This window comes from Nothobranchius furzeri, chromosome 15, assembly GCF_043380555.1.
Source record: "Nothobranchius furzeri strain GRZ-AD chromosome 15, NfurGRZ-RIMD1, whole genome shotgun sequence".
Lineage (NCBI taxonomy): Eukaryota > Metazoa > Chordata > Actinopteri > Cyprinodontiformes > Nothobranchiidae > Nothobranchius > Nothobranchius furzeri.
In genome coordinates, this window is record NC_091755.1 from 27,326,144 (window position 1) to 27,338,764 (window position 12,621).

At 40.4% G+C, this 12,621-nt stretch overlaps 2 protein-coding genes across 2 annotated transcripts; both read left to right on the top strand.

The window, feature by feature from the left end:
* The first annotated feature begins 1,353 nt into the window (after window positions 1-1,353).
* ptges3a (prostaglandin E synthase 3a (cytosolic)) lies at window positions 1,354-4,840 on the top strand. Its single transcript, XM_015967808.3, has 8 exons — window positions 1,354-1,525; window positions 2,236-2,349; window positions 2,519-2,588; window positions 2,682-2,780; window positions 3,435-3,524; window positions 3,608-3,664; window positions 4,077-4,104; window positions 4,285-4,840. Coding segments are annotated over exons 1-8 (480 nt in total). The 5' UTR covers window positions 1,354-1,523; the 3' UTR covers window positions 4,305-4,840.
* A 4,463-nt stretch (window positions 4,841-9,303) lies between these two features.
* Window positions 9,304-10,719, top strand: mipa (major intrinsic protein of lens fiber a). Its single transcript, XM_015967805.3, has 4 exons — window positions 9,304-9,888; window positions 9,972-10,136; window positions 10,232-10,312; window positions 10,386-10,719. The coding sequence occupies exons 1-4, from the start codon at window positions 9,529-9,531 to the stop codon at window positions 10,569-10,571; spliced, it is 792 nt and encodes a 263-aa protein (XP_015823291.1). The 5' UTR covers window positions 9,304-9,528; the 3' UTR covers window positions 10,572-10,719.
* Window positions 10,720-12,621: the final 1,902 nt, after the last annotated feature.

Here is a 12,621-nt window from a genome sequence, read left to right on the forward strand (position 1 = left end):
TTAAGGGAATGTTTCATTTCAAAAAATGCAGAGAGTTCATATTTATGTGTGTACCTTTAAGTGTGACACTGACAGAGTGAGTATGCTGAAGATATTAAGAAATGAAACTCTTCCTGTTTTATTGTGGCAGGTGTTTATCAGATTATCAGAATCCTCTTTGGTGTGTGAGCGTCCATCGGAGTCCCAGTTTCACCACACTGCCCAGGGCATTAACATAAAGGGTGCAAAGTAATTAGAAAAGTTTGTTTCAATAAAAATGCCAACTAAATGTGTATGGATTAACAGATGTGGTTGCAAAAGGAGTGAGGTGAGACAAAGACATTCAGAAAATGAGTAAAAGGTGAGCCGTCTTTCGAGCATTAGGTTTTACTTTCTACTTTTTTTGTAGAGAGAATGCTTTGAAAATGTCAGAAAGACAGAGGCAAATAAAAAACGGGGTTCAAATCATGATTTCTGCTCTGGACCTGCAGGTACCGATCCACTATGAATCAAAGAGCTATCTTTAATGAAACTCAACTTGATGGACAGTTCTTCTCATTTTATTTTGACTTGTGTGTGTGTGCATGTGTGTGTGAAAGCTTGTGAAAAGTGTCTGAAGATTATAAAGGCGATGGAGAACTGTTGGCAGATTTCACAGCTTCTGTTGCAGAGTGAGCCAGGGATATAAAGAACCACTATTTCCGCAAGTGGCATTCTTGACAATGAATTGAATTGAAAGCAGGGTCCATGCACAATAAAATTGCACTAACTCCAAACAGAAATGTCACAGCTGAGATTTGAGCATAAAATCTCTGCAGTTTCTCATGGCTGTGTTTAAAAACTTTTCTCCACCCTATAGTTCTCACAGGACATTTATTTCCCGTGGATACTCCTGTCCTTGCATCAATGTCTCAAAACATCAACAAGCTCAAGATATGTTATAATTAAACAGCCCTGCTGTTCTGTCATGCTCAGTTCAGTAAAACATAGAATATGTATCTATGATAGATAGATAAGCTATCTATCTATCTATCTATCTATCTATCTATCTATCTATCTATCTATCTATCTATCTATCTATCTATCTATCTATCTATCTATCTATCTATCTATCTATCTATCTATCTATCTATCTATCTATCTATCTATCTATCTATCTTCTAATCTTGTGAAACTTGAGTTTTCTTTGCAGATTTTCAGAAAAACTGCTAATACCAAATAAATATTTCATTACTATTTTTTCACTATTCAGTTGTTTTCTTTTTTCTTTTTTTTTAAAGAAAGCCTGCTGGTGGCGCTGTTGCGCTGCACTCACGCACATTCTAGAATTCTCCCACACTGTGCGTGCCTTCTCTCCGAAGGCGTGTCAAACGCGATGTCACGAGAGTTAACTGAAATCACGCGGTGTTTCGAAGACTCCAGTGATTCGGTTGTAAACCAGTTAACTATTTAGGTTTCAGTTCCATTTGCCGGGCTTTTTTGTTAGATTACGCCATTAACTATCTCGCTGCGCGACAGGCTGCGTTTATTGGAAAACAGTAAAGATGTAAGTTTTGGGTTCTTTGTGGATTTACTCATAGCTAATCAGTGTTAAGTGTTTGGGAGTGCTGTAATGCGGATCAACAAGCTAACACTAGCTAACTCAGCTAGCACACGAGTTAGCTTCAGCTTTGCTGTAATAGACTGAGACTGAGATTGCTCCTCGGTAAATCTACTTATAAATGACCAGCCGTCAGCTCAGTATCACATTACACCTTAAATCCTTGAGTTTTAATTGTTTTGCCTCGGTCTCCTCTGCTATACAGAGTTAGCTGGACATGACTAGGGTAAAGTTAGCCTCGAAGGCATATGATTTCACTTAATGCTAACGCAACTTGTAACACAAGTTCTTATATGTTTGATTGAAATACCTTTAACACCACAAGCCCTACGTCAAATTACGATTTACTTGAATGTAAATTACATTGAATTAATCTAGTTAAACCCTACAGACTGCTAATGTATTTTAATCTGCTGTGACAAAGCAGCCTTGCCTTTAAAACCTTTAACTGTCACACCTGTTTGATTTGAAAAGTCTGAAAGGGAAACAAGTATTTGCGATTATCAAAATAACCTTCAACAAGACTGATGGACTGTGTGATCACAGCTGAAGATTCACATTTTCTGAATGAATGAAAACTACCGGGTATTATATTTTAGGAATATTTCTTTCAGAGTTGCCAATGTTATTCATTTAATGTTCATGTTTTTCAACAGGCTTCCTGCAACAGCAAAGTGGTATGACAGAAGAGACTCTGTTTTTGTAGAGTTCTGTGTTGAAGACAGTAAAGACGTCCAAGTAAAATTTGACCTCTCAAAGTTTGACTTTAGGTAAGTTGAATGGATTGCCTGGTAAATGGTCATATTTCAAAATTATTTGAAAGAGTAAATGAGCTTTAAGATAAATTTGTAAACATTTTTATCGGTTATGACCAAAGTAAATAAAACATTTCGCCGCTGTTGTATCCGTGTTTTACTCTGTTTGTATTTTTTCTTACAGCTGTGTCAGTGGGACAGATAATATCAAACATCACAACTCAGTGGAGCTTTTTGGGGATATTGATCCCAAAGTAAGCAGATCATCAGTTTACTAAGCTGAAGTTCTAACATGGCTTTTAATTCCTTTAAGCCTTAATTACATTCTCTCTTTTTTAAACACACAGGGGTCCAAGCACAGACGCACTGACAGATCTGTCTTGTGTTGTTTACGAAAAGCAGAAGCTGGAAAGTCATGGCCACGACTTACCAAAGACAAAACAAAGGTAATTTTAGCTTTTAAAATATTTATTTTTGTTTATTCCAAAATGTACCAGTAGAAAAATTAAGAGTGCTTTCTGTCAGGAAAAATAACAGAAGAGCTTTGATGGGGAAAATAAGTTAATCAGTGTTTAGAGTTCAGCTTCGAGAAGAATCATTTATCTAAAATAAATTCCTTTTTTAAACTCCTGAGTAGGGTCATTAGGGGCGGGCGCCCATGTCCAGTGGTTACTGGGTGAGAGGCTGCCAGGGCCACTCACACACAGACAACCTTTCACTCACAAATGGAACAGCTCACTCACACTTGGTGAAAATTAATTAACATGACGTCCACACACACACCGGGACCAAATCCTGCACCGAAAATAAAACAATAAATTTCATGCAAAAGTAACCTGATGCTAACATCAGATTATTAATGCAGGTAAATCATGTAATCTGGGTGAATAATTGAGTTATAGCAAACAATGTTCACTCGGACTACAATGAACTTTTTAAAAACTTTAAAAAATATGCTACTCTAAAAGCTCCGTTCTTATAATTAGTTTGTTTGTAAACTTGGCCTAAGAGATGATTAAAGACCAGCTGTAAAGAAACAGTTAAAGTGATTTACATGTCAAATTTGGGCTTATTTACATACTACAGTCTGTTTATTATAGTGCAACTGGCTGAGTGTGGATTTCAATAATTGGAAAGACTGGGAAGACGATTCTGAAGAAGACTTGTCAAGTTTTGACAAATTCTCAGAGGTAAGTGTGTTGAAGTCCCAGAGCTTTGAATGAGATGGTTTGTATGTACTGACGCTCTCCGTGTCTCCTGTGCTTTTCTTCAGATGATGAACAGCATGGGTGGGGATGATCTACCTGATTTAGATGGTGCAGAGGAGGAGGTGTGCTTTTTAAGATCCTTTTGGTTCTTTTTTACATTCTGTGGCATTAGGGCTGGGCGATATGGCCCAAAATCAATATCACAATATATTCAGGAGTGCACTTCTAATGATAAATGGATGATAACTACATGTATGCGCAAAATTAGAAGTTGCCCACTAGATTGGGCTGTCACGCGTATTACGTTGAGTCATGTCAGCTTCTTGGGAAAGTCTCTCCAACCGCCACACATTTTCTCATTTTTTTTATTATCTAATACAGAAATTTCGATAGATGCGTTTTTGATTTATCGCCCAACTCTTTATTAAGTTAAAGTCTAAACTGTAGATCATGTATTTATGGAGGATTTGATGTAATTGACCAGGTAAAGTTGTAAACGGGGAATCATTTTTGGTTTCACTTTTTTTTTCCCAGCATGATTCTGCGGACAGCGATGATGAAAGTAAGTCTGGTCTACTAATCTGTGTTATTAGTCATTAATAACTGGTGTGAGAATGTAGAAATGCATAGCTGTGGTGTTCAACATTGTAAATCCATTACAAAAATGGCCAGTTTCAATGAAATTTATGTTTTTACATGTCGCCGATCTTCTCTGACATATGTTGGATTTTCTTCCTTCCAGAAATGCCGGACCTTGAGTAGACAAACATGTTTGCCTTGTCTCTAGTTAACAAAGCAAGTCCGATGAAATAATCATCAGTTGGCGGCCTGTTGAAGAATCATCTCTCTACTTTCCAAAGCGACATCCCTCACTGGAGTGACTGTTGGGTACCGACGTGCACAGACATCCATAGCGACATTCAGTGCTGTGCTTTGGCATTTTGTTCTGCATGGACAATTCTATTCATATGTTGTTGTTCCTTGACTTTTATGACTGTAAAGGGATGTGCTGATGTCTTACACCTCATTTGTTTTCCTATTTCTATGTTAGATGATGTAACGTGGTTTCTAACGAGAAAATCTCAGAACGCCTATTTTCCAACAAGTACGTTTTATTAGCAGATTATTTCCCCTTTAATGTTTGTATTGTAAATTGCACTTGCGTTTAATTTAAGTCAAGAGTACTGCTTTGAATTGGTATTCCAGTGTGTCCCAACATCTTCACATATTTACCAGTAATTTCATTTTTTTTAAATGTGGCAGCATTTAAAATAAACAATATGCTTGTTCTACTTAAATTGTGTGTGATTCTTGTGAAGGGGTTCAATCAGTTGGCCAAAGGTTTAGCAATCTAGCTTAATGTGTCCATAGAAGGCTATAGAGACAGTTAAAAACATACAATAAGACTCGGTCCTTGAACAATTTTACCTGAAAATGTGAAATATCTTCACGTAGATGTGCTCAAGACTGCTCTGCTTCTGCCTGAACCATACACCGGGTATTCAAGGGGATTACCATCTTGTCTACTTTCACATTGACTTTAAAAAAGGGAGCATGACGTTCTTTTTTACTATGTATGGTGTTGGATTTTACACACAGATGTCTTGGCTGCGGGAAAGTTGGCTACAAAAGTGAGGCGTGGCTTGAATAGCCAGGTGAAAGATAAAATCCATAAACCCTGCCAGGTATAACAGTCAGGTTGAAGGAAAAGAAAATCAGTTCCTCTAAATCTGAGACCATGCTTAGTCGGAAAAGGGTAGAATGCCTTCTCCGGGTTAGGGATGAAAGCCTGTCAAGTGGAGGATTTTAAGTATCTTGGAGTCTTGTTCACGAGTGAAGGAAAGATGGACCAAGATCAATAGCTGAATTGATGCTGCGTCTACAGATTTATCGGCTAATCTACAGTCCTACCCTAATGAGCTTTGGGTAGTGACCGAAAAATGAGATTGTGGATACAAGTAGCCAAAACGAGTTTTCTCCGCAGGGTGTCAGGGCTCTCCCTTAAAAATAGGGTGAGAATTCCCGGTCATCTGGGAGGCGCTCAAAGTTGATCTGCTGCTCCTCCACTTTGAGAGGAGCCAGTTGAGGTGGCTCGAGCATCTGCTGCCTCCTGGACTTCTTCCTGATGAGGTTTTTCAGGCACGTCCAACCAGGAGGAGACCTGGAGGGACTATGTTTCTTGGCTGGCCAGGGAACTCTTTGGGATTCCTCTAGGGGAGCTGGCCAAAGTTATCGATTTATTTAAGAGGACATTGCATATTTATAAACAGCAATACAACTGTAAATATGCCAGACTGTAGCCTTAGGCTAATTTCCATCTGCTGTCCTCTGGCAGGTTAATGTCAACAGAGATAAATCAAAATAGAACATTTAGGAGCACATTGTACAAAAAACAAAAATGAAAACAAGTAAAAATATAAATGATTGCATATTTGAGCTCCCAGTCACCACAGTTTCGATTTTCTTTTGAAATGAACAAATCTTGAGCTTTCCTTCACTGGTGTAGGAATGTTTAGCCCTGGAATGACGTTCCCCTAAAAGGGAGCTCACAGTCACCTATACTCGAGTTACTCTGGAAGAGTCCCTATGTGATTTTTGAATAATGAAATCACTCAATGGTGGAGGGGCTAGACCATGAATAACTTTATAGACGAGGCAAGCAGATTTAAAACGTTGAGAACTCAGTAGACAATATTTATCCAGACTTGGGCAGTGATGGTACATCATTGGCTTGTCCAGAATTTTCATTGCTCTTTAGCAAGGACTCATCAGGTCTGATAGCAGAAGAGACAGTAAATGACCAGCTGGTGATGCAATAGCCAATGTGAGACAATATCATCGAATGTAAAAATGTGCCTACTGCTTTAACTGTCTGGGACGCTCATATTTTTTAAATTGCGCAAATTATAATTTACAGTTTTGACAACATTTAGCACATTTTCTAAAAGATTTGGAATCTGTGACTGGGAAGAGCGAGGTCTGGGTCTCTGCTTAGGCTACTGACCGCGGATAAACGGACAATGATGGATAGAGAACAGATTTCAATTTAAGAATTGTCCTCATGATGCATGCAGGGTTTTACGTCAAATACAGCATCCCAACACAGGAGAAAAGAGGGGTTACAATCAATCAGTCATTTTATTTATAAAGCCCTTTCCCACCCCCAATCAAGGGGGCCCAAGGTGCTGAACATACTGTAGTGCAAAGAAGCAGCACAATAAAACAGCCCTATAATAAAATACAGAGAATGAGCTAAAAACAATAAAAATTGTGATCCAAAACATTAAAATGTGAATAAAACAACTAAGAAACAGATCTAAAATACATCTTAAGCCTTGCTTTAAAAGTGGGCATTGATGTGAACTGCTTGATTTCTTGTGGGAGTTGGTTCCAAAGCCGAGGAGCCAGAACTGCAAAGGCACGATCACCCCAGACTTGCGCCTTGATCGCAGTACCACCAAAAGGTCACTCTGACCCAAACGTAGCAATCTTGCAGGGACGTAACGGGTCAGCAGGGAGGCTAAATGTTGTGGCGCTGATCCAGCAGGGATTGAAAAAGGATTTTGAACAAGATGCAACTCTTCACCGGTAGCCAGTCCAAAGCTGTCAGGAGGGGAGTTACATGGTCCCATTTACGGGCTCCAAACAGAAATCTGGCAACAGCGTTTTGGACCAGCTGGAGCCGAGTCATTAAGGACTGGCTCAAGCCAGTATACAGGGAGTTGCAGTACTCTAGCCTAGAGATGATAAAAGCATTGGCTACAGTTTTCAACTCGTGCTTTGTTAAGATCGACTTAATATTAGATAAGCACCTTAACTGATAAAAACACGAACGAACAACAGAGTTCACCTGACTATCAAATCGCAGACCAGAGTCAATCTTGATGAAATAGGTTTAAATTAAGCTCCTGCAAGGGAGCTCGAGGAACTGCTGGAGCATAGTACAGTCTGGCATACAGGCAGTAGTAGGATACACTCAACACTATAACCAAGTGGATGAAATAGTGCACAGGAACCTCTGCACCAATATGGAAATAACCCAGAAGAGGATGTGATGGAGGTTGTCAATTAGGTGATGATGGCCAACCAACCAAACATGAATGTGGCAGTAGCAATAGATGTGGTGATCCCAAAAAACATTAAGAAGAGGGATCACGAGAGCCTTGGGAAACTCCCTGATCTAAAAAAAGAAATAGAGAATGTGAAGGTTCAACTCCTCACTCATGCCACTGGTCGTCTGACCCCCAAACTGGGAGAACGGCCACATAGATGACAGAAACAACCTCAGACTTTTCTGTCCAAAACAGATCCATCTAAAATGACTGGAAAAAGGAAGGTTTTTCAATCATTTAACTCAGAATCTTGAACTAAAAATACCTTATCTGTCTTTCTCTTCTGTGTTTGGGATATTGTGTGGCATTTAACCCAGTGTGAAATGTTTAGGGCCTGCATGTTATGTTTGCGTCAGCTGTCTGGCTCAGGAGAGCAGATGCAATGCAAGCATCTTTACAACACCCTTCAATGGGAAACTAAAAGTGTGGGCTTAGGCACACAATAGGTGGCTTACGAGGGCGTGAAGCTCATCACAATAAAAAATTCACCCACTCACAAGCTAGCTCTCATGCTATGAAACTGTTTTTTTTTTTAGGTTTTTAAGAACTATCCCATCTGTCCATCATATCAAAAATGCTGATGATTATGCTTTTCTCTTCACTGCGGTGCAGCTGTACACATCTACAGCACAGAGTTTACACTCGTACATGTCACCACTCTTGGCTGTAGCAAAAGGAACGGTCGGATACAACAGTGATAAGATAAACAGATCGTAGAAACCAGCAGAAACTGTTACTGCCAGCATTTTGTTTCCATGCATGAAAGGACAAAAGCAGTAAGCTCAGCATAAACCTTTCAGAGCGCTGTACTCATGCCTGTAGCTGCCCTGGTCAGCATGACGCTCCAGTGCGGATGCTCAATGCCAGTCCTCTGCAGCCGTGGATTTTCCATGGCTTTATCTGACCTGAGCCTCCACACCAATCCACCACACACAATGTAAAACTCTGGCTAATCAGTTATGGCACCCCAAACCTGTTTTTGTACCAATCCTCAGGCAGGAGGAGTTCCGAACTTGCAAACTTAGTTGAGCTTTATGGGTCAAAGCTTTGATTGGAGTTCATCTGAATTGAACATTACAAACAAGACAATGGGCAGAAAGTTATGGTCTGTCAAATACTTTGGAATTATGTGTTTGGAAATGTCAAAATAAAAGGAAACCAGGAATGTGTTCATCCCAGTCCAACTTTCTCAACTTTTGTCTTTGGATCCTGCTTTAGCTAGACTGTTGCTAACCAGATTTCCACATCCTCATGTAAAATCAAGGAAAAAGAGCCAAAAAACATTTAAAAAACCATAAAAAATCTACCAAACAATATCTCATTAAACACATTTACTTCTTCATTTCGGCACCTTTTAATCTCTGATCTGCATGTTCTTCAGATCCAGCAAGAGAAGGGTTAAACAGGTTTGTTTTGACTTGTGGCATTGTGCTCTGGCCCCTCCCCTTTGCCCCGTGGCAGTGTCATGGCATTGGCGTGTTATAAAAAGGCCTCTGAGATCCCCCCAGCTCTGATAAAGAGGCTTAATGTCTGCAGGACATGCTCAATGTTTGTCCTTCCATGTCCTACTAACAACCAGCGTTGTTGACTCATAGATGCTCAGAGACTGGCGCACTGCTCCACTCAGGAGCGCTCTATGACAAAAACCTGAGTTTAGAAGGAAGAGCAGCAGATTCACTTCAGTTAGATTTTGGATTGTTGTTGTATTTAGCTTTAGAGTGATAGTTTATTTAAGAATTTTTTTATTTGTACAGTTTTTGTCTTTAGGTGAATCACTGCTAAGGAGAAACATCATCTTCCTTTACCTGATTGGTTATTTGTGTGTTGGCTTTTAACATTTCTGTGTAGAAGTTACCTTCTGAGCTTGCTCCACCATGTGGGAGTTCAGGTCTATGTCTTTCTGGCGGGCGGTGTTTGCCGAGTTCTACGGCACCATGTTCTTTGTATTCTTTGGATTGGGCGCAGCCCTCCGCTGGACCACTGGGCCCCAGAACGTTCTTCATGTTGCTTTCTGCTTTGGGCTGGCGGCTGCCACCTTTATCCAGTCCATCGGTCACATCAGCGGAGGACACATCAACCCGGCCGTCACTTTTGCCTACCTGATCGGATCTCAGATGTCCCTGTTCCGGGCTTTCTTCTATATCGTAGCCCAGTGTCTCGGGGCTCTGGCTGGTGCTGCTGTGCTGTACGGGGTCACACCCAGCAACATGAAGGGAAACCTGGCACTGAACACTGTAAGATTGGCTTTTGCTTTTTGATGACAATCACTTTTTCTTTGTTAGCTCTCTTCTTCATTGATCTTTATTTTCCATCACAGCTGCAGCCAGGAATCAGCCTTGGCATGGCCACCACTATTGAGATTTTTCTCACCCTCCAGCTGGTTGTCTGCGTCTTTGCGGTGACTGATGAGAGGCGCAATGGACGCCTGGGCTCTGCAGCCCTGGCCATCGGCTTTTCCGTGCTCATGGGGCATCTTCTTGGGGTAAGAATCAACTTGGGGTGAAGAAACTGTTCTAGACCTGTATGCAAGGATAAGTGTGTGAGATCTGTACCATCCTCGGGTTTTCTCTTTTATAGATGTACTACACAGGAGCAGGAATGAATCCTGCAAGGTCCTTCGCCCCAGCGCTCCTCATCAGGAACTTTGCCAACCACTGGGTAATTGTTTTACTCTACAAATCCAAATCATAGAGTGGACTCATATCCCTCACCCTTTTTGTTGCTATTCCAGGTGTACTGGGTGGGGCCCATGATTGGTGGTGCAATCGGCGCTTTGCTGTACGACTTCCTGCTCTTCCCACGTATGCGTGGTCTCTCTGAGAGAATTGCCACACTGAAGGGCACCCGGCCCCCAGAGACGGAAGCCCAGCTACAGACCAGGGGAGAGTCCATCGAGCTGAAGACACAGGCTCTATAAGCTCAGAGAAGAAGATTGGTGTTCTGACACTCCCACACACACTTCCTGCACCAGCCTCTCCCTCAATTCCTGTTCCATCCTCAACCTGTACTGTTCTTGCACACATACCTCCTCCCCAGCCTCCACACAAGCTCATCACCCCTGTTGGTCTCCCTGTTCTGCATCTCAAACTGGACCACAGTGAAAGGGCGCCCACAGCCCTGACCATCGTTATCCAACTTGATCTCTGCCCACCCACCATTCTCCTTTTTCTTTGTGAGAGGAAAAAGATGGAGGGTTGGAGCAGAACTGCCTGAAGGAGACCCTGCCCCCTCTGGCCTGTGGTGTAGGACCAGATAACAGCTGCTCAGGACAGGGTCCCGCAATTTCATCTTTTCTTTGTTTTTTCTTCCCTTTTCATAGTCTGCTAGGAGTGAAGCTACAGTAGAGCAGTGGACTTCTGCATGCTTTTCCAATTTTGATCAAGAGTGACCTCACTCTTTTTTGTTGAACTTTTGGTAAATTACTTTTCCAAATAGTATTTTACCACAATTCATTTTGTTTATATTTATCTTTTTTTCTTTAGCTGTATGTGTGTGTGTGTGTGTGTGTGTGTGTGTGTGTGTGTGTGTGTGTGTGCATGCATGAGAATGACAACAAAAAAAACTGAAAGTGCTGGTTAGTCTGTGTTTCGTATGCTTGTGCGCTTGTTTTAATTGATTTATTTTTCTTTTAAATGACAATGCTACATTGATTTGTCTTCGTTGAGTTTTTTTCTTTGGTTATTTTAAATCTAAATGCTGCTTTTTTTGCCCTCGGTGATAACCAATCTACAAATTAAACCAGTTTTGTGTTTATAGCGATCACATTCAGCTATAAGAGGAATTGAACCCAAGAGTTTTAACCCTCCCACTGTCTTCATGGGTGACCCCCAGAGGAAAGTTGATCATTGAGCAGGGTTGATGGTTTATCCCTTGAGGTCCATGTGGCAGGGGTGAGGTGATGCTCACTCCTCACCCCTGCCAGTATTTGAATTTTCGCCTTATGTGGTACACCGCGTAGGATCATGATGCTCCCACATAAAAAAACACATTAAAATAAAAATACAAAAAACAAATACTAAACATTTAGTTTTTTGAGACTTTTGTTTTAAATAAATATATTAAAATTTGTATTATTGCACCCACATTTGTACCATATGACTTGTTCAGCCTACTTTTTCTTTGCCTTTCTGACATCATTTGTCCTAAACGTTTATATGTACGGAAACAAAGCAACCGAGCAGAACAAATGAGTTGTCATAAAGAAGAAACAAAAATCACGTTTGAGTTGTTTCTCTTATGAATCTCTGTACTTAAACTTGAGGTTTGAAATGAAAGAGTGGTCGATAGGTGTCCTGCAAACACCTGGTGCTGTTTCTGTCCTGCTCTCAGCCGATCAGTTCACCGGAGATTAGACACGGTTCAAATGAATACACCAAACATGTTAACCGATTCTCTTCCCACTTCCTCTGCATTTTTTCCAGTGTGTTTTCATGACGGTGATTGGGTAGAATTTACACTCTGTTATGGTTTCTAATGGAAAAGCTTCATGTACAGTGTAAAATTTTATTTTGTAAAAATGAGGTGATTGTTGAAAATGAATGAAAACTGAATGAAGAGCAAATACAAGATGCCACCTATGCAGTGAGTTCTTGTTGGTTGCCAAATAATGAAAGTGATGGATCAGAACTTTTATTATTCATTATTTTTATGTTCAAGTCAAAATCATGCCATGTTCGCAGAAACGGTTTTGCTTGTGCTTATTTGAACACGCTGCAGAGGAACGGAAATCACACAGTTACCTAAATAATACATAAATCACAAAGGTGAAAGAAACATGTCGCTGCTGTTGCTACTTGGAAAAATCAAGCATCATTTTTTAAGTTTCAACTTAATACTGAATCTTGATTTAAAAAAGTAGAAACACTCAGTTTTATTACAAAATAATATTGTCAGTTTTAGGGAAAATGTTTTATTTTATTTGTTGTCACAGTCAAAGAGTAGTACTGGAAAAACAATGGAGAGATTTA